The sequence below is a fragment of the Lepidothrix coronata genome, unplaced genomic scaffold (assembly GCF_001604755.1).
Source record: "Lepidothrix coronata isolate B3197 unplaced genomic scaffold, Lepidothrix_coronata-1.0 Scaffold86, whole genome shotgun sequence".
Taxonomy (NCBI): Eukaryota; Metazoa; Chordata; class Aves; order Passeriformes; family Pipridae; genus Lepidothrix; species Lepidothrix coronata.
In genome coordinates this window covers 2,550,961-2,571,537 of record NW_016690266.1, presented here as the reverse complement: position 1 = coordinate 2,571,537, position 20,577 = coordinate 2,550,961, and the positions used below count along the sequence as shown (strand labels likewise).

At 37.6% G+C, this 20,577-nt stretch overlaps 1 protein-coding gene across 2 annotated transcripts in view; it reads left to right on the top strand.

Moving 5' to 3' along the window:
• Positions 1-20,020, top strand: part of DPP10 (dipeptidyl peptidase like 10) — a 265,798-nt gene extending 245,778 nt beyond the window's left edge. Inside the window, exons 20-26 of one of the 2 annotated variants that reach the window (XM_017820942.1) lie at positions 7,672-7,866; positions 9,435-9,489; positions 13,504-13,603; positions 14,359-14,417; positions 14,504-14,576; positions 16,213-16,286; positions 17,771-20,020. In XM_017820942.1, the coding sequence (XP_017676431.1) occupies positions 7,672-7,866; positions 9,435-9,489; positions 13,504-13,603; positions 14,359-14,417; positions 14,504-14,576; positions 16,213-16,286; positions 17,771-17,908 (694 nt within the window). In that variant the 3' untranslated portion in view covers positions 17,909-20,020. Of the gene's footprint in view, positions 1-7,671; positions 7,871-9,434; positions 9,490-13,503; positions 13,604-14,358; positions 14,418-14,503; positions 14,577-16,212; positions 16,287-17,770 lie in introns of those variants that run through there. The other variant, XM_017820943.1, reaches the window with a different exon arrangement.
• Positions 20,021-20,577: the final 557 nt, after the last annotated feature.

The window sequence follows — 20,577 nt, the reverse complement described above, 5'->3', positions numbered from 1 at the left end:
CCCAATAAGTGAATAATGTGGGCAAGTCATAATGTATGGATATGTTTTGTAATTGGGTTTTTTTTTTATGATGGGCATGTTGGATAAAAGGGAAATTCATCAATTTATGAATACAGATTGTTGTATCTACATTTACGGCATGGAGACTTTGCTTCTTTTCAGTCAAATACCTTTGCAATATCAAATTCTCAATGTTAGCTTTAGCAGGAGTTAGTTTTAAACCTTGTACAGTAATAAAAATATGAAACTGAAAATTTGAAATCTGTCCTGGCTCATGTAATGTAGCTTATTTTGTGTCCTCCTATTCCCTAGAAGAGAAAGAAGTTATATTTCTTCTACAGCTTTTTACAGACTTTAAACTAAGGTTGCCAGCAATCCCTTTTTCTATTAAAGAGGTCCCCAAATGAAATATAAAACTGAAAACTGTCACTGAAGTTATGGGAAGTTCCCTTATGGGATGATTATTTGAGCCTAATAAATTCTGCCTAGCTCTTGAGAAAGAACGATTGGATATCTGTGGGTGCGTAGGGGGTAATTTCTTGACCCACACAGCTCCAAATTGATGTCTTAAGGTTTATTTCATGATCAGAAATACTACTTCCAAAAAAAAAAAAAGGAAAAAAAAAAGAAAAACTATTCAGGTCCAAGGAGAACATGTAGCTTTTATAGGGAACACTGATTAATTGTATAGGTGGTATAATTTCCCAGATATTTGACTTTCCTGGGTCCCAGAGTGATACTGTTGGAACTGATTGAGAGACCTGCTGTTCCTACTGGTGGAAGTGTTAGACAAGAATTAGTGGCTGATAACAAGCACTGCCTTTCATATTGTTCAGCTGCACCTACTTTCTTTCTTACATTCTCAGTCACGATACAATTATCATTATAATCCAGCTACTGAAAGTTTGCAAAAGAATGCTTACCAATGTCCCTGTAAGAGTGTTGGTTTCATTGTATGTCCATTTTTTGGAAAGGAGATTCTATATAACATCTTGATTCAGACAACATGCACTTAGATGTATATGAAGAGAAGATGTATATCTGAAAAAATGGAGTGTTAGTAGATAAGAAGTGGGTTTTGCTTTCCACCTCAGTAGCAGGGCAGTTTGACAGGGGCTTAAGAAGGGAAGGAAGGAAGGTGAGGAAAAGACAATGTGAGTTTAAACCTGAAATTCACCTAATAGATCTTTGCAGTGCGAATTAAATGTTTAGTTAAGTGCATATAAGTTTCAAGTGTATGTAGGCTTTGTCTCCTTAGCTGGAGGGTAGATATGGCATGTAAGATTTAACAGACTCTGGCTGTTTGGCTGCAGTCATTGCTCCAGAGTCACTCCAAGACTGGTGAAAATTGATCTTCCTTGTGTCTTACATTTTGCCAGAATCTGGTTTACCTGTGTGGTCTTGTCTCTGCAGAGAGAGGCACCACTTGTGCTGGTGACTGGTTTTGCTGGCTCAGAATAAAGTGGGTTTTTGATGATTGAGGTTCATCACATTACTGTAAATTTTCATCAGCAGTGACTACTTCTGTGTGATGTTAACGTACTCTCTGGATCAATAGGATTACAATGGCATCAACAGAATTTGGAAATAGGTAAAGCGGAGGAAGTTTGGTGCTGTCTGGTTTGGGTGTTTTTCAAAGCACTGAAAGCTAGTAGCCATTTCAAAGGTGCATGACTATAATAAAGCTCCGGTATTCATGCAAGGATGTCTACAGGTAAAACCCACTACAAGGTAAATTTGAACCTCCAGCACATGGCCCCGGGGTGCCTGAGTGTTAAGGCTGAATCCTGGAAGGGAACTGGTCAGTAATCTGGTCCTGGTGTGAAACCTGGGTGTGAACTAAGTACAGTTCCATGCAGACACAAGCTCAAGTTAAGAACCAGGCCCTGAATATCCTGTCGTCTTCATCATAAGGATTTTGCGAACATTCGTCCATTAACAGTTGCAAAGCATTCTGCAGTGGTCAAATAGCAGATTTTTGTATTGCTGCATTTAAGTTTATGTCCATTTGTACGGCTGGACTATCTAACAGATAGTTCTTGAGCAGAAACCAGTTGTCAGGTGGCACTGTTTTTCGTTCCAGAATTGTGACGTGTAGCCTATAAAATGTTAAAAGATTAATACACTTCCTTTTTTTTCATTTGTTCTCCTAAACCACTAATACATTTCACACAGTTTCCTTCTGATATAGTATGTACAGTGTAGCTATAGATTAGAGAGCTCTACGGTAATTGCCTGAAAGAGTGATTATCATCTTTTTTCTATATAATTAAGATCAAAGTTTAAATTTCAGATCCTTGATTTTCTCATTATGGTTCACCTTACTCATTAAAAAAGTTGGAAGATACACTTCTTGGTAACACACAGGAAATGATTAAGTAAAGAATCTGGCATTTAATCTGGGTAATAAAATCAGCGTAGATAATCATTCTGTATTTTGCCTTGAACATAATTAACCTCATTTCTTCAAATCTGTAGATAATGTATCTTAAATGTCAGCATCTATTATTTAACATCATTTAAAATTGTCCAATATTGTGGATATTGTAAAACTGAATCAGTGGAGAGCTTGCTCTGATATTTGAGGGGAAAAAACCACAGATATTCTCCAATGTAACAGTGAATTGTCTCCAAGAGGTTTCTTTTTGTTTGTTTGTTTACTTGTTTTCTTATATATTGGTAATAAACAGGAATTTGTTTACCTGTTGTTGAAATTATGAAAGTTTTAGGCCTTCCACAGGCAATCAAACCTGTTTATGCCTCCAGTGAATACACTCTCAGGACTGATTGCAAGATAAGACAATACGGTTTGAAGTGAATTTTTTTTGCAGCTTTGAGAACAAATCATTAAAAGACTAGAAGAAATATAGAAAGGCTTAATGCAAGTGTTGGGAAATGTTCAAGATCTGAGGTATGGTAACACTGCCAATTAATAGCTGTCTTGTGCACCTTTCTCTTGTAAAGATTATTGCTCATTTTAAGTGGCAGCTGTTGCAAAAGAAGGAACAATGCCTGGCTGCATGGTGAAGTGTAAAAATATTTTGTGAAAACTTTGCGTTTTAGGAGATCCCTAAGTCATGTGACTAATTCATGAATTGCTTTGACAGCTATCCATTTCGTACCTGTATTCATCCTGCCTCTGCAGAGCATGCCAGTATTTCACTCATCTTTTGTGGTTTTGTTACATCAAAGTATTTGATGAACAGTCTTTTCTTTTTTACTCTTTTAGATTTTCTTCCCCATTCTTTGAACTTTGTAATATTTCTCAAGGCCTAGAGGGAAGATTCATTTAGTTTAGTCTAAAAGAGGAATAGACTGGAGGCTCATTCCAACTATTTCATTGGCAGTAGCAGTCCTGGTGCTACGGGCAGTGATGGATCTGCTCACTCCCTTTCTCTTCAGTCTTGTCCACGCAAAAGTCTTGGGGAATCATTGAGCTAAGATCCATCCTCTTTCAGCTTCCCCTATTCCCACTTCCCCCACAGCAGTATATATCTTGCTAGGTGAATAAAATGCTCATTTAATCTTCCATAGCAAAAAAAGCAAGAGGAGATTCAAACCTTCACCTCCTTTTCCTATGACACAGGACAGGGTCTTGTTCTCAAAATTGTATTTTTCAAGTCTTCAGCCTTAAGGGTTTCAGAAAGGTGTTTTAAGAATAAAAGTTTTATTTTTCATACTACATGCTTTACTATGCTGTCTGCTTTGGTCCTGCCTATTGCATGTTTTCTACCCTCATAATGGAAACTCTTCTGGTCATGTCTTTTAATTCGTTTGGCCATATTGCAGGCAGGAGTTGTAAACACATGATCTATCTTCAGTTGCAGTCTGCTATATCTAAACAGGGCATATGAAGAGAGAGAAAGCATTTGGGATTTTTTGTTCTCAATGTTTGAGACTATTCAGGTTCCCTGATTTTTGACCAGTAATGGTGTGTGTGCTTGGAAGATGATGCTTATGGAAGAGATGCTTATGAAATCTGAAAATGAAGTGGATTTTTCTAGTATTTGCACCAGTGTCGTAAAATGATCCTTCCCCACTCAGTTTCACCATAAACGAAATATGACTTTTATCAATAACATTTCTTTACATAGATTTTATTCTTTCAGTTGCTGTCTTTCTCATGTATTTTCTGTCAAGTTACCTTTTCCATATGCTGCATCACATCTACTGTTTTGCAGAAATAGAAAGAAATGTACTGGATATTAAGCAGTGATGACAGCAGTTATTTGGCATGCATCTTTTAAAATTGTCTTCCCTCCTGCTTGGTCAGTCCTGTAACTTCTAAAATTCATGTTCAAAATCTTGCAAATTAGCTTTTAAATGGTGCAAAATGTGGAACAAATTTTGCTGCAGTCATGATAGCAGAGTGGCAGAGGAGTATTGCACAGAGTACAGCACAACAGTGTTAGCCTCTCTGCTAACACTGCATTATTCTCTGTAGGCTGGAAGTCAAATCGTGAACAGAGACTTTAGTTTAAGCTTTTGGTTATAGAATCTGAAAGAACAGGTTCCTCTCTTTTCAGCAATCTGTGAACTTACAATGAGCTACCCCTTTTACCAGGCAGCTTGAGATGTATGTGACTGCCTTGCAAGAAGCATACAAATTACCCACTGAGGTCAATGATATTGGTATATTATTGATGGTTTCTGTCTATTTAAATGGTGCCTCAGTGATAAACTCCAGCAGTGTGCCCCAGCCGTCAGCACTTGTGCTGCCACAGTGGACTCCTAATCCAAGTGCAGTCGCTGTTGAAGACACACACAGGGCAGCTCTGAACCTTGAAATTCAGGAGCAAAAATAAAAAAAGGAAAAGTGAAAGTGGTGTCACAAGGAAGAAAAATGAGTCAGGAGGAACAAGGCATAGTCTTCATTTGAATCATTCTGCTCTTGTTGTTTGACTCTGGAGATGATGGTCCTTAAGAAAACCTTGAGGGGTGTTGAAGAGCCTATAGCTTTTCTTTGCCCTTTTCATGTTGGCTTTGATTTTGCTACAGTGTTTTGACTAGTCTATGATTCCCTTAGGACCATCCATAGTCATGTGGGAAGAAGACTTCTGTGTTTGTATTACACCTAAGCTTAAATGGTGCAGACCTTCTTGCAGTCTTACTAGTGGGGTCAAGAAATAATTCTCTGAAAAGTGTACCACTGAAGAGTAGGTAATTATAATTAGGCTGAGAGTAGTGATAAGCATAAAACAAAACCTGAACTTTGAGATAACTCTAAACCCAGAACAAACTTCCCAAATCAGACTGTGCATCAATATCAATCTTACTTTGTTACAGAGCCCTCAGTATGATGTTCAAAGTTGCATAAAGAATTAATACCTTGCAGAAGCCCCATTTAAAAGGTTAGCAATGGGGTCTGAATGGTGCATGTCTCTCTATGGAGGACAGAAGCACACCTCAGATAATCAGTATCATTTTGTAGTAGCAGCTGAAGAGTAAAGAGACCTCTTGGTGCTAATGGGAATTTTGATATGTACCTCAATGGAAATAGCTTTAAATGCCTGTCACAGGCTACTTATATGGACATCCTTGAAATAAACTAGCCACTGGAAAATTGCTTCCAAAAGCAATATGTCAAACAACCCATCATGCAGGACTGGAACATGTATAGTGTTTAAAGTCTGAACCTGAAAGTAGCCCAGCTTTGCCCTCCAAAAAGGAGCTTGGGAAACAATCACTGTCAGTTCTCGCCCACTGAGAATTCTGCTGAGGCTCTGTTTGTTGTTCCTTTCTTAACAGAAGAAATTCTCTGGGGGTATCATGTTTGATTTAAAATACCTTGTGATTTTAAGCACTTTCTGGTTTAGAGAAAGGCTTACATGTAATGGTTTTCCCCCTATTTTTAAGTGTCTAGACATATGGCATATAACATATATATATATGTATATAAACATACCAGATGTATATATAACCTAGATATATAACATGTATAAAATCAGCTTTAGTTTAGTGTATTAATGTTGTTCTTATATTAGATGGAAGGGAAGCAGGCTGACTCGTGATATTTTCACTGGTGTGGGGTGCATTAAGCTGTTGGAAAGTTACCTAGTCAAACATGGATATTTCTGGCATTATCCTATTGTGGAAATTTGAAAGAATCTAAAAGTAATTCTAACTGGTCTGAGGCTGTTACTATTGGAAGTAATGATGATAAATACTTTGTGAAAACATCTGCATCAATATATAGTGCTTCTGAAAACTTTGCTCTGTACAATAAGCAGAAACTGAAAGTACTGTTCTACTCCTGATTGTAAATAATAATGATTATATACTTTCTGAATCATGTCTTCAGCAGAGTTAACTTGACAGTGTTTCCAAATATTGCTCTGTATTGTGAGCAGTTAAGTGTAATCACAAATGAATTGGTTACGCAAGCAAAGAAAATGTCCTTTCTTACTTTTATAAAGCCAAGTATAAGCCTGATGCATGAGATAATGGTAAATCAAGCATAACATATTGCGACTGAGTCCGTAACCAAGTAATCCTGATTTCAGGTAGGTTTGACTGAATTTGAGAACATATATGTTCATCATATGCTTGCTAATTAATTAGGTGATTACCTTGGAGATGGTCTGTGTTATCCACAGCCAAAATCAGATATTGAATCAGCACGTTATTGTACATGTAAGACAGTAGTTATTGCAGGATATTTTTGTCTCTCTTTCCTCCTCCAGGTTTACATAAATCTCTTTGGGAAAATAATAATTTCTGTCTTCATCTTTCTTTCACCTTAGACAGAATATTCCCACAGACCGTCCAATCTAATTTCCATACAGCCAGCACAGACACTTTTACATTTTAATTTGCAGTCAACTGGCAGATGCAGCCTGCATAGAACAAGTTTGTATTTTGTACAACTTCATGGTAGCCTGCTCTTTTATTCTGTGTTTATCTTGGGGGAAAAATAATGACAAACATCCCTTTTAAAACTGACATTTTATTTTCTTTGTAAGGAAAACAATATATTTGGCTTCAATGGCACATCTTATTGTTGCTCTAGAAACTGCATTCTCCCATTCTGTTCCACCTTTTCTGATGTAAAACACCCTTTTTTTAATGTCATAAAATAAACTTATCGGTCCTGCCTGCATCCATTTCTTGCTATGAATTTGGATGGAGAAAATATAATTTTCTTCAGTGTATACTTCAGTCTTCTTTTTACTCTATTTCAAAAAATCCATTCAAGGGTACAATAATGCAATTATTTTTGTTTTCTAAGGTAACATGCTTCTTAATAGTATTATATATCCTACAAAATGGTAATCAGGGTACAAAATGAATTTTCTTTTTTGTGTGTTTAGTACAGCTTAACCAATGCTGTATGACCCTTCTCAGAACTGAGCCATTAGTTATTATGTGTTGGGGTTTTTTTCACTGTATTGTAAGCATCACTAGTTTTCTGTTTCTTTCAACAAAGTATATTTAGGTATTGACAGCACTGCAACACAGTGGTTATACAGTTAAAGAAATTATTTTGTTTGCTACTGCTGCAGGGATAGCAGCACTAGCTAATGGGATGGTATCGATGGAAGTGACAGTAATTCAGCAGGATTGCATAACCGCTGAACTCTGCCATCTAGGCTGAATAAAGTATCGGAGATGGGCACAGTGCATCACATTGTCAATAGTCTTCGTTTGTGTCTGGTGTGTTGGTATTTGCAGTGATGAAGCTCCAGGCAGCCAGTTGGTTACAGATAAGTTTCACGTTGACTGGGACTCAGTGCTTGTCAACTCTGATAATGTCATCGTAGCTCGATTTGATGGCAGAGGGAGTGGATTTCAAGGCCTCAAGATTCTACAGGAGGTCCACCGATGCTTAGGATCAGTGGAAGTGAAGGACCAAATAGCAGCTGTAGAGTACGTATGTGCAAACTTTTCTTCTCTTTTACCCTTCTTACACCTTGATGAACGAGCATTTTCAACTGAAACTGCCCAGAATATTTTCTTTGCATAGTGAATGTTAATGTTTATTTTAATGCAGTTTCAAATTTTGAAATGATGTTTTCATTACAAACAACAAATAGGAGATCAAAGAGGTGTCTTTTTGTGTTGGTGCTTCTCTTTGATAAAGCTGACCCTGTTCTGTGCAATCTAAATATGCCATCTGAGCTAATTTGTTTCTGTCTATACCCCTTAGGAAAAATTCTTGTTGTACATGTGTTAATGATTAAATGCATTTGTGTTACAGTATTTTAGACCTATACGATTGGATACTGCTCTCATTTTCACCACAGAGGTCTGGAGTAACAGCACAAAGCAAATGGAGTTATAATGGTGTAAATGAGAGCAAAATTTGGGCAAACGCCTGTTATTTTTCATTTGCATTATCATTCTTGAACTAGATAAATCCATCAGCTGGAGGCAAGAATAATTTCCATCTAGGAACTAATCACGTATAGCTTTGACAATACTCTTTACTCAGGGTGCACTTGTCAAAATGGCAAATACCAAGGTCTGGACAGATTTTTTCTAGGGTTTCCCAGGGAAATACAGGTTTAAAGCCAGATATTTTCTTCTTCTTCTTTTGAAAGCAGTTGATGCTTCAGCCATTGCATGAGTAGGCAGCTGTGTCTGCTACCTGGGCAAGAGGGCTCCTGGTGTTCATGCTGGTCAGGAATGGGCCGCATTGAGGGGAGCAATTCAAGGTGACCCTCCTGGAAGGGCCGTCGGAAGCAGCCCACACGGTCTGCTGTGAGACCTGATCTCCCTGTTTAAATCCCAAGATGTTTTAAGCTAAATTATGTCTGGCCTCTCTTGGAATGCACTGCATGGGAAAAAGGGAGGGTGCCTGTGGCTGATAGGAGGTGCTGCAGCTGGTTTTGTCTCCTCAAAAGCTGATTGGATTTTTCTTCTCAGGTTATTCTGTCCTTTCTGTAAAAAAATCACCACAGCTGATTAATGGCCTTGGTGAGAGAATTAATTATTTAATTATCTAGATTCAGGAAGTTCCATTCATCTTACCTTCCTTCAGCTGTCAAAACACTGGTCAAAGCCAGTCACTTAAGCTCTAGTCAGTGGAAAATCCTGGTATTTCTGGAGGATTATTCTCCCCAGAGTGAGAGAGGTTTCCAACATGGATGGGAAAGAATGGCTGTCTGACAGTGTCTCTCCTCTGTCCTTTAACTGAAAAGCAGATGTAAATGGGTAATTTAGACAAGATGCTTAAATTCAGGTATCTAAATTTGATGAGATGAGCCTAACACCAACTGTTTGCCATATAGAGAAGGAATTAGGAAGCAAATCACATTTCACAGTGCAGTACTACTTGTATGGATGTAATTTGTTCTTCTACCTGACCTGCATGTATAATGAATCCTTACTGTACAAATAATTTTCTTTAAATAGTATATTCAGCAAGTAAAATTTACCATTTTACTTTACCAAAGTGAAAAAAAAAAACAACCCACCAACTTTTTTTCTTTCAGATCACTATTGAAACAGCCCTTCATTGATCCTAAGAGACTGAGTATATTTGGAAAGGTAATGTGCAAAAATAGAAGGATATATCATCATGATTCGTTAAGAAAATCCTGTCAGTTCATAAATAAATACGTTTCCTATTATCCTAAGACAATTTCAGTTATTAAAAGAGGGAGGAATCCTTCCATAATTTACTGTCTGTTCTATATATTATCTTTTTCTCAGAACAGGTATTTAATTCAATAACATCAATTTTATAGTACAGCAGTATTTCTGTTTCAGAATCTGAAGGAGAAAGTATTTGTTAAAAAAATCTGCTTTCTTTAGAAATTTTTAATGTGGGCTTGGTTTTTGTGAAAGCTTGTTTCTTACAGTTTTATATTTGGGCTGCATTTAAATTGACAAAGTCACCCTAAACCAGCTTTTATATTTGAATGTTTTACTGACCCTTGAGCTCAGCTGAGTAACAACCCTATGGTGCTGTCAACAACTTCCTTGTTACGCCAGCGAGAAGTCTTGCCTTTGCTATTTTATCAGCTGTCTTTGCTGTGTGGCCTGTCATTGCCCTTAGCATGAGATAGAACGAGGCAAGGGCTTAACTTTTAGTAGCAAACTAAATAACATTTTACTGATGTCTGTTAAAAAGCAGCCATTAGAAACACCACACAACTGCTGCTTCATCTGTGAGCCAGTATGTGCAACCTTTTAATTTTGAAAAGTTTTTTAATAAAAATGAAGCTGTTTTGTGCCTTTGAGCTCAAAGCAATAACAAACCATGATCAAGTACCCCCCAATCATCAGTTATAAGAGCAGCATGGATTTCACTATGAAATGCCTTAGTTTTCATCCCCACTCTGCCACTGACGTGCTGCATGTCCTCGGGCAGGTCATTTAACCTGCTTGTCTCAGTCAGTCTGAATGCAGGACAAGGATATTGACATTTACCTCCTGCATGGTAGCATTTTGAGGACTGGCTAATGTTTGTGGCTATTATTAGCATTTCAAATGAATGTGACCTCCCTCAAGGATTTGAGCTCCTGCCACACTCCTTGGAGCTAAAGAAACTGTCACTGCAAGAATTTCAGGAGGCAGGACTTGGTTTGTAGGGTGGCAGCCAGAGATTTTTCAGCTGAGGATGTATAAGCTGGGCTGATTTCATCCATCAGATGATTGTGGCCACATTTGTCTTCAGGTTTTAATACCTGTTACCAATGTATATGAAAGTGCATATGCATAGAATCATCAACATTTCTCCATATCCTCTTCCCAAATGATTAAAAATACTATTTCTGAAATGAAATCTCTAAGCACCCTGAATTAGTCACTTATTTCTGACTTCAGAAATTATTTCCACTGCTACTTGAAAATTCCCACTTGTTCTCTGTCAGAGATTCAGTAGTATCCTGTTTCCTAAGAGTGATGTGATGAGATAGTTACCATAGAGCATACACATAACTATGGCTTTACATATCTTCCAAGACCTACCCCTGCTTTTTTTTCTTTCACAAAATATTATTGAGGACCATGTTTCTGCACTTATTTTCTGATAGAATGAAGGAGGAATGAAGAGTGAGAATGTAAGAAAGCAAAGAGCAAAAACTCAGAATTTTGATTAAAAAAAGTCTATTTAACAACTTCCCAGGGTTAATTCTATTTTCTCTGCTTGTTTTAGAGTCAATTAAAAATCTACTTTAAAACTCATTTACTTTTTACTATGTACAACGTGATAGGGAAAAAATTTTTTTTTTTCTATGCATTAAATTTGCCTTACTGATGGAAACTGAATATGCACTTTGCTTGAAAATAAGATGACTTTGGAATAGCTTAATGTTGATCTCATAAAGCTGGACTCATGCACACTGTCAGGCAGCTCTTTAAGATGTTCCAGAACTACACAGAAATAAAGTTCTTGTCACAATCAGTGATGTAAATGAGGCACAAAAGTAACAAGACTGTCCAGAAGGGCACAGTGTGGAAAATACCTATTTCTGACTGCCCCATTGCTTATCTCTGTGAGGGGTGCATGCCCAAGTGATACATGATCCAAGGGCCTTTCTGAACTGTTAGACAGCAAATTTTGGTTCCATGTAGTTTGTGGATTTATGCATGGAAGTGAAAAGAGAGTTTAAAAATGAGTTGCAATTCCAGAGCCAACCTCCTTCTTGAAAATACTGTGATTAGGTTGTAACCACAGAAACCCAGCCTATGAGTGGGGCACCACATGTCCTTGCACCAGGACGTGTGAACTATTTTCTGCATTGTCATTGTGAAATGCTTTGGAAAATGTGATATCACTCTCTAATGTTTTTTTCCTGGAAAGCCTGGCTGGAAGCAAGGGCACAAGCACAAAGGAAAGAATTCCCAGGAGAACTAAACGAGCTCTTAATGAAAACATGGTGTAAATAATAAATAACCTGGCAATACCTATTCCAGGATTAAAACTGTGCTGTTGGGAAAGACACAAATGGAATATTAAACAAAAGTAAAAGAAGAGAAAACACAGAGTCAGAGGAAAGTTGCTCTCCTCTTAAACTCTTTGAATTATACAAGTTACTGTTGCCCACTCAGAAATTCTTTCTTAGGTGAAATCTGCTCCTGCACATGGACAGATCCAGGCAGCTCTTGGTCTCCCGGGCTGGAGTTTTCATGGGAAAGGAATAACTCAGTTCTTCACGCTCCCTTGAAAACTCATCACTTATTTTGTTTTTCCTTCAGTGTGTCCATTTCTACTTACTGTAGATTCATTCCAAAGAATGTTTCTCTCTGCTTATTTTTTCTTAAATAAGGTTAAAGGATTTTCAAATATTCCCATTCTTCCATAGAAATCATCTATTTATTAAATATTTAGACATGAAGAACAGGCAGCATTCATAGAAGTCCATTAGAAAACTGTAACCATTTGATGCATAATATTCTTTTTTTGGGTCAGCTGGTGTTTTGCATTTTGTTTTCCCTGATATGGGATAATTTCTTCTTTCTGAAATATGTTGTGCCAAACACAAAACAACAACAACAAAAAAACCCTGAAAAAAATCAACTTTTCAGCACTGATGAAGGGAAAACAAAAATGGCAAATAGAGAAATTGGAAGAGCCCATAATATACGAGAAAATCATTGATCCCAGATGGCACAATTCAGAATTTCATTTTCTGTGGGTCTAGAATGATTACAGGTGTACAGAAATGGATTGCCAGTGTCATTCCAAGGAAAACTGTGGTCTCAAGTTAAAGCTTTCACAAAGCTTTCATGACTCTATGTCACAACTCTTCCCAGAAACGTCTATTACAGACTTTGCAGAAGAGATGGTGAAAAATAAGGACAGACAAATGTGGTGAGGCAAGGACAGGCCTCCCCAATTCTGCCCCGTCTCTTTTAACTTCTTCATGCCGTTTGTGCTCCCTGCTTTGTAGCAAAGCAGCCTCATGGATGCTCTTGTGGCCAGAAAGGGCATCCAGAGATCAGCATAATACTGAACAATGTGCTTACATACAGTTTTTATTTCTGCAAACCAGGGCAAGATCTGTATCTCTTTGTGGGATCTTTGACATGCAGAAACCTCTTTAATAGCAATGGGATTCAATCTACGAAGGTTCAGGTGTCAGGGGGAGGACATAATGCACTCAATTCACAGGTTACCCCCTTTTCCTACTGTCTCTTCTGTCAGCAAAATGCTCAGTGTATCTTGCTACTTTGCAAGTATCTATATCAAACATGTTAAAAACTGAGTACAAATCTTCCTATCTAGGCCATACTCCACAAAACCTTACCTTTGGGGTTTGCTTTGTAGGTTATTTTCTGTAGTTTTCAAATCTACTAACTATAGGCTAGACTGCCATGATGGAATTGTGGAGCTTGAACCAAAATATACTTGTTATTATTAATTGCATAGTTTAAAGATCATGACCAGGTCAGTGTGATCTCCATTCACTCTTAAACTGAAGTTTCACATTTCCTTTAAAAGTAATTCTTGCAGATATAACTGCATACTGTAAAATGACAACATCAGATTAGCAAAATGGCCTTTATTGTTGCTAAAGAGAAATGAATCAACAGAAATCTCTATCCCATTGTTAGGGATATGGTGGCTACATTACATCAATGATCCTGAAATCCAGTGAACGGCTCTTCAAGTGTGGAGCTGTGGTGGCACCAATCACAGATATGAAGTTATATGGTGAGTATTCCCTACCCTACACCTATATGATAGGCTATTCGAAATGTCTTTTATTCATGGAGGTGTTATTTATTTTAACTAAGGGCAGATAATGTAACAACATCAATGAGATTTCACCTCACTGTCTCATTCTCTTCTTTAAATGAAAGTGAAGCTAAGACTGGGACAGTTTACCAAAGCGCACACCAGATACATAATTATTAACACCACTGATTTTTGCAAAGGAGTTGTTTCCCGTTGTCCACTGAAATTCAGTCAGAAACTCGTTTCCTAAGGATCCTTTAGGTATATCAGCATGAATCAAGACTTATATGGGGAATAATTGTTTTAAGGTTAGCAGTGAATTTGCTGTAATATCAACCATGTTTTCATTCAATCACAGGATATTTTGGTTATGTATATGAAGTTTAGGGCACAGGCTCTGGACTGTGATACATGGGAAATCAGAGCATATTCCTTTACTGGTCTGTTAAACTTTTCACAGCATTTTGGTTTGTGTTTTGGTTTGAATTTGGGTTTTTTTGTTATTGGTTGTGGGCTTGGGGTTTTTTTCGGAAGGGGAGTTAGTTAATTTTTGGTTGATTTCTTTTTTTAACCATTTAAAAATGGTTTTCAGTGGTACATTAATATGACACATTTTGATTCTAAATGAACGTCTCTGTTGAATTCATGGCTTAAATAGCTGCTACTGATTCTAGGTCAATTTTTAAATAGAAGTAACTCTAAACTCACAAGTTTTTGTTTTACTTTTATAGCATCAGCTTTTTCAGAAAGATACCTTGGGATTCCATCAAAAGAGGAAATTACCTATCAGGTAAGTAAGCATAAAAAAGTAACTTAAAATGACCATTTTAGTCTCAAAATGCAACTCAGTTATACTTGTGTGTGTTTGTTTGCCAGGCATCCAGTGTATTACACAATCTTCATGGTTTAAAAGAAGCAAATTTGCTAATAGTTCATGGAACAGCTGATGGTAAGTATTTAGAGATGCAATTAATTTAGAGTCAGAGCTTCTAATAGGCAGGCGTTCAAGGACTGATCAGGCGCACACCTAGCAAGTACGTTTTCAGTTTTACTATCCCTCTGATATGATTTTTTTCTTTTGTTTCAACTTCTAACTCTAAACTGATGACATTTTTCTTTGCTGAATATTTGTACCTTTTAGGTGCTGTATGTTCTAATTTGTTTAAATCTTGGGGACCACTGTCTTGCTAGTGAAAGGTATTACATGAATTATTAACAGAACTACATACATTTTTAATGTTGTTTTAAATTCATAGAAATTCTGCAGAATTATCACTACAGTTGGTGAAGTACATTACCACATGGAAAGTTAATCTTTTCAGCTAATTAATTACAAGGTAGTGTGAAAGCATCTGAAGCTGAAGCTATACATAACCTTTTAATAGCACCAATACTTTTAGCAGTAGTTTAAGACAGAGAATGAGTAAAACAGGGTAAGTTCTAGCACTTTAAATGGAATCACAAGATGTGTCAAATGAGATAATTTGTAATTACAGACTTAAATTTAACTGCAGTGTATTTTTTTGAACTTTCTTAAACTGGTGTAAGTCTGAAGAACAAGCTTTGATGCAAGCACAAATTACAGTGCTGCAACCAGCTCCTCTGAACAGATTCACATGCCTACTTCTTTCCCCAGCATTTTTCTGGTGAATGTGGGATAATAGAAGGTTTCTTACTCCTCATTCTGGAGGGATAAGTACCTCACAGTGATGGGCTGAGGTGAGAGTGCCCATGCACAGCTGGCACAGTGAGAATGGCACCTGCCAGCCTGTCACCCCGGTGTGAAGGCACCAAACCTGTGTTATGGATCCAAAGCGCAATCAAAGGGGTACAAACACTGTCCAGTGTTTCTTCCCAGACCACAGGGGAGAGGGGCAGAGAAGATATACTGGGTGACTGAGCAGGCATGAGAGTCTCAGGCTTTGCTGATTGTAACAAGCAGCAGCAATTTCTGCCCCTCTGAACTTGGTCCTGCCAGGAATTGGGACTTCAATAGATATCTGAGCAATGCAGTGTGCTCAAGCCTAGGACTCTGATTGCCTGCAGCCCTTGTTTAATATCACATCCAGTGACACCACCCAGCCCACTTGCAGCCCATGCTCTGCAGGGTTAGGACATCATAATAAAGCTGCCTGGTTTTACCACACAAAGCTTAGGTTACTGATGGGTTGTAGAAACTTCATTTCCTTAGGAAGTGTGGACTGTAACAACCCTGTGCAAGCAGTAGAAAACCCAATGTGCTTTCCTTCAACACAATTATAAAATACCTAGATGTTCAAACAGAATGGTTTTACACACCTCTAAACTATCACAGTGGATGTAAATGGATGGTAAAGACAGGAACCCTCACAGAGTATGTGGAAAGTATGGCTTTCCTTGGGGCTTCCAGCTTCTTCTCCAAAACCTCTATTGTAACACCCTGTATTGCTGTTTTTGATGGGGCTGGGCACTTCTGACCTTAAAGATAGTCAGCTTCTGATCCAGTAATTACAGAGGTTGGAAATGTTTTCAGCCAAAGCTGTTTAGCAGATAAGTATTTCATAGTAGTGTAGCTTTTTCTAATAATATCAAATCTTGTCTTGCAGCTAAAGTCCACTTCCAGCATTCAGCAGAACTAATTAAACATCTAATAAAAGCTGGGGCTAATTACACTATGCAGGTATGTGCACTGTGCCTTTTCCTATAAACATAGTTGAACATTTAACCTCCTATTGCTATTTCTTCACTGAGAAGGACCCTCCCTACCACAACACAGCAGTATTACCTTAATTTGCAGTTACAAGTCTCTTTAATCCCATTTTCCTCACTGTTAGTATAGATGTCAAGAACTATATCATCTTGTTGTTCTCCTAGGCTCTTTCTGCTCTCTCTCATCTTCTGTTTTTCCACCTGTTTATCTTACAACACTATACAAAGTGCTCTGGAATCCATATGCACTATTTGTAGCATGGAGATATCATTACTTTAGTCCCTTTTTACTTAAAAAAGTATTGGGTCACATGAGAGTAATTTCCCCTTATTGTCAACGTTTAGATTTATTACAAGGCAGCTAAAAGGCGAGAGCAGTGTTCCCTCCCTGCATTGCCTTACAGAGGAGGAGAATGTTGTGAAAGCAAGATGGGAAGAGCAGGACGGGGCTGCTGCCAATGCACGGACTTGGATGGGACCCACCCAGAGCACGTGGATGTTGCTGGCCAATGGTTCTGATTGCATTAAACCTTCCTGGATATCTGACACGATGTTGTTCTGGGTCATTCCTCCAAATATCTCTGATATTACGTGTTGCAAGCCTCAACCTTGCTGAACCATAGGCGATCCTGTAGTTTTCACTGAAGCGTGTGAACTCCTGCAACAAGGGGGTTAGTGTCACTCAGGAAAGGAAAAGGACTTCATATGTACAATCTGTTCCCGCTGTCCTTGTGATTTCAGCTGAGGTGATGTGAAGGCCTGTGGAGAGAAGAAGAAGCAGGAATGACAGAGTTGTCTCAGGAGAGCCCTGTTGAGCCCTTCTCATGCAACCTTGTGATAACCTGAGTTTGAGGAAACAGCTGAAGCCTTTTGCCTCAGGCCACCTCAGGTCTCTTGTCTCCTAGTCTGGATTTCTTCATTCAGCCTGCAAACATTTGCTGAGCCTCATTTGGGAGAGATTCCCAGTGGGATCTGATTTAGGAGATAAAAATGCCCACATCCACCCTAGGAGAGAAAGAGAAGATGGGCTTTAGACAAGAAAGCAAGATATTTAAAAATATGAATAAAAAGGGTTTTTGCTGAACACTTAGAAGCTGAGATATTGAGAGGTCCCTAAAAGCATGAGGTAATTAATTCTCATTGACGTTAATGGGATTTGGATGCCTAGGCACAATTGAAAATGCCAGCTAAGTAAACTGTTGTAAGCACGATGGCTGAGAATACAATTTTTTTCTCTTCTGCAGATCCCACTGCAGTGGTTGTTTTATGTAAGTTCAAATTCCAAGAGAATGAGTTTTACTTTGAGTTTTATTAGCTTTCTTTGATGCCATAAAACTAATGTTATCATCCTGTTGTCATCTAAAACATTTTGAAGATCAGAGAAAGAAAATTAGAGCCCTAAATATTTGAAAAGCCTTTAAAAACTATTTACTTTTTTCCTTTCTATTCTGCTAGATCTACCCGGATGAAGGTCATAACATTGCTTCTGAGAAAAGCAAATATCACCTTTACAGCACAATCCTTGGGTTTTTTAGTGCTTGTTTAAAGGAGGAGACACCAATTTTACCACAGGAACCTGAAGAGGATGAATAAGAAGGCCTATTTGTGTAGTACTGAAGGGGACTTACTCTGCGGCTCAATAAACCCTTAAATAAAAGTGACTGTAAGATTGCAGATTCTGCAGAAGCTCAAGGGCAGCTAAAGGATATCACAGTGGAACAGCACATTTACAGACAATGAGCTAATAAACTGGAATTCGACTGCAAAGTCCAAACATATTACCAAGGGACAAAACCTTTACCTTTGTGGAAGGTCAACAGTTGGTTACAGTTTCCTGGAAGAACTTAGTTTTGCATAAGTGTAGGGTTAGTGCATGTTTGTTATGTTAAGCCTCACTGTTGGTTCTGTAAGTGGTTGCTCGTTTTTTAATTTAAATGCACATCTTTATTCATCTTTGCATAAGGCACAACCTATCATAAGTATTATGGCCACTAATATTCTAAAAGGTGAACTGCAATCTAACACTCTACTGTAATGTTACAATAAGTGCAATTCTTCTGCTGTCTATTACACGTAAGAAACCACAGAGATAATAAAGGGCACGATATTTTCTCTAATTTCTGCTCGAGGGGATATTGTCTAGTGCATCATATAACATTGATATGGAAAATTATTTCCCCACACACAATTTCAGCATTTACAATTATTACTGTACCTACTAGTAACCAATAAGGGATTTTTTGATGGTGTGCTCTTGGTCTTTATGTATATACCCAGGATTCCCTAAGCAGAAAATCTTTCTGAGGTTGAAGAATTTTTTTCAAGATGTAATTGACAGCTGTATTTAAAACAATATCTGCAATTGAAATCATTCCCCTGTCCAAAATGTACCTATTGTTTCCTTAAAATATGTTTGAGTTGTGTTTTGGTATTGTTTATAGTAGTTAATAGTTTGCTGGTTACACTCTAATTTTAGAATATGCTACTTTGTCACATGTAAATTAGATACATAAATATTAAATTATAGTTTCAGATAAAGAAAGTTTATTAACAATGTATAATGCCACTGAGTAATATTTTACTCCTCAAATGAAGACATATTTTGTATAGTGCATCTTCCTTTTCTTCCATCTGGTCTCAAATGTAATTCTGATGTTCATCAAGGTGGTGACGTAGCTGGAACACACCATTACAATAATTTTTATTCCAAGGCTGCTCGTTAAGTCTCTTGCAACAGGATTTAGCTTCAACAGCATCACAAAGAAATGAAATGTTTTTTATTCAAAGCAAAGGAAGATCCTGAGAAGTTAAATTTTATTATTATTCAGCCCCCCACGCATCTATCTATTTGCCAGGGTGAATTACAGCAATAGAAATGGAAACTATGAAATAAACAAGGCAGCCAGTTTGGATTTGCAGAATATTAACTCTGATCATGAAAATCAAGTACAGTGTTGGCTTAATTTTAGATATCTTCCAAACGTATGTGAAAACTCTTCACAGATGCTGTGCCACTTACAATAGCTGTAGTTTTTTTATTTCTGGATATATTCCAAATACTTTCCTACTCAATTAAGGTTTAATTTCTTGCAAGATTAAAAAGAAAGTAATTTTTCGAAGGTAAATATGCAGTTTAAGATGTAAAGTTTCCATATTTTATGAGAATGGGAATTGTTTTTGATGTAATCAAAAAGCACTTGGAGCTTTTTTACTCATCAATTCCTTTTGGAATATTTTCTTTCACAGTTAAGATTTTTTTATGATGCAAATAATTAATTTGTCTGAAAGGTGTGGTTTTATGGAACACTGGAAAGTCTCTGTCTTTTTAATGTTTAGTATTTATCTTGTTTTATTAGCAATGTTTAACTATTTTTCAATTAGTTTAATACAGTTTTAATGTGCAATGATATCTTGTTTGGGTCCCAGTGTCACCACAAAGTATGGCTTTGCTTTGTGGTAGTTATATGGAGTACATATCTATAGTATAGGTACAGTATATGTTTATGGAGGCTACTATGTGCACTACAGTAAGATCATAGAAAACAACAGAAAAGAACAAAAAAAAGTAAGAGCAGAATTCAAACGAGGTTTTGCAAATCCTGTTTTCTATAGAGGAGCACCGTTTTCAAGTCTTCTGTTGTCTGGGACTGCTAGTTTGTGATTTTATAAATTACACCCATCACTTAATAAATGCTCACCTGACAATACTGATGCTTTTCCTAAACAAACACAGTAAACAAGGTCCTAATCCAGTTGAATTCAGTGAGATCTTTTCGCTGATTGGAGCCAAATGCTCATGAAGAAAGCCCGAGCTTTGTGCACGTGTTGAGGTAGCTGCAAAGACTGGGCGTGCGGAGGATACGTGGAAAGGCTGATTCCTGCAGTATGTGCTGGCTGTTCATCTGGGACACAGCCACGCTGTGCTCGTATTTTCTGTGCTTTACATTGAGATGCATTTGGCTACCTGCAAAAGAAAGCAAACAAGGCTTGTGTCTCAGCAATAGGATTATGCATGTGCTCAGGAAATATGTTATCCCAGCTCTGTGGATCCACACCGTGTGTCCTTCTTTTCCCATAGCTCTGTTTCAGACCCCTATTCCCTACTCTTTCTACCTCAGCATCTCACCTCCAATTTACATGAATTTGAACGTGTCATGAGGACATGGCCTTCTGTAAGAATGCTCTTGGCAGAACTGGTATGTTTAAAAAGTGTGTTATCTGAAATGTGGGTTATCTGTGTGGAAATGTGGTATGCTTTTAAT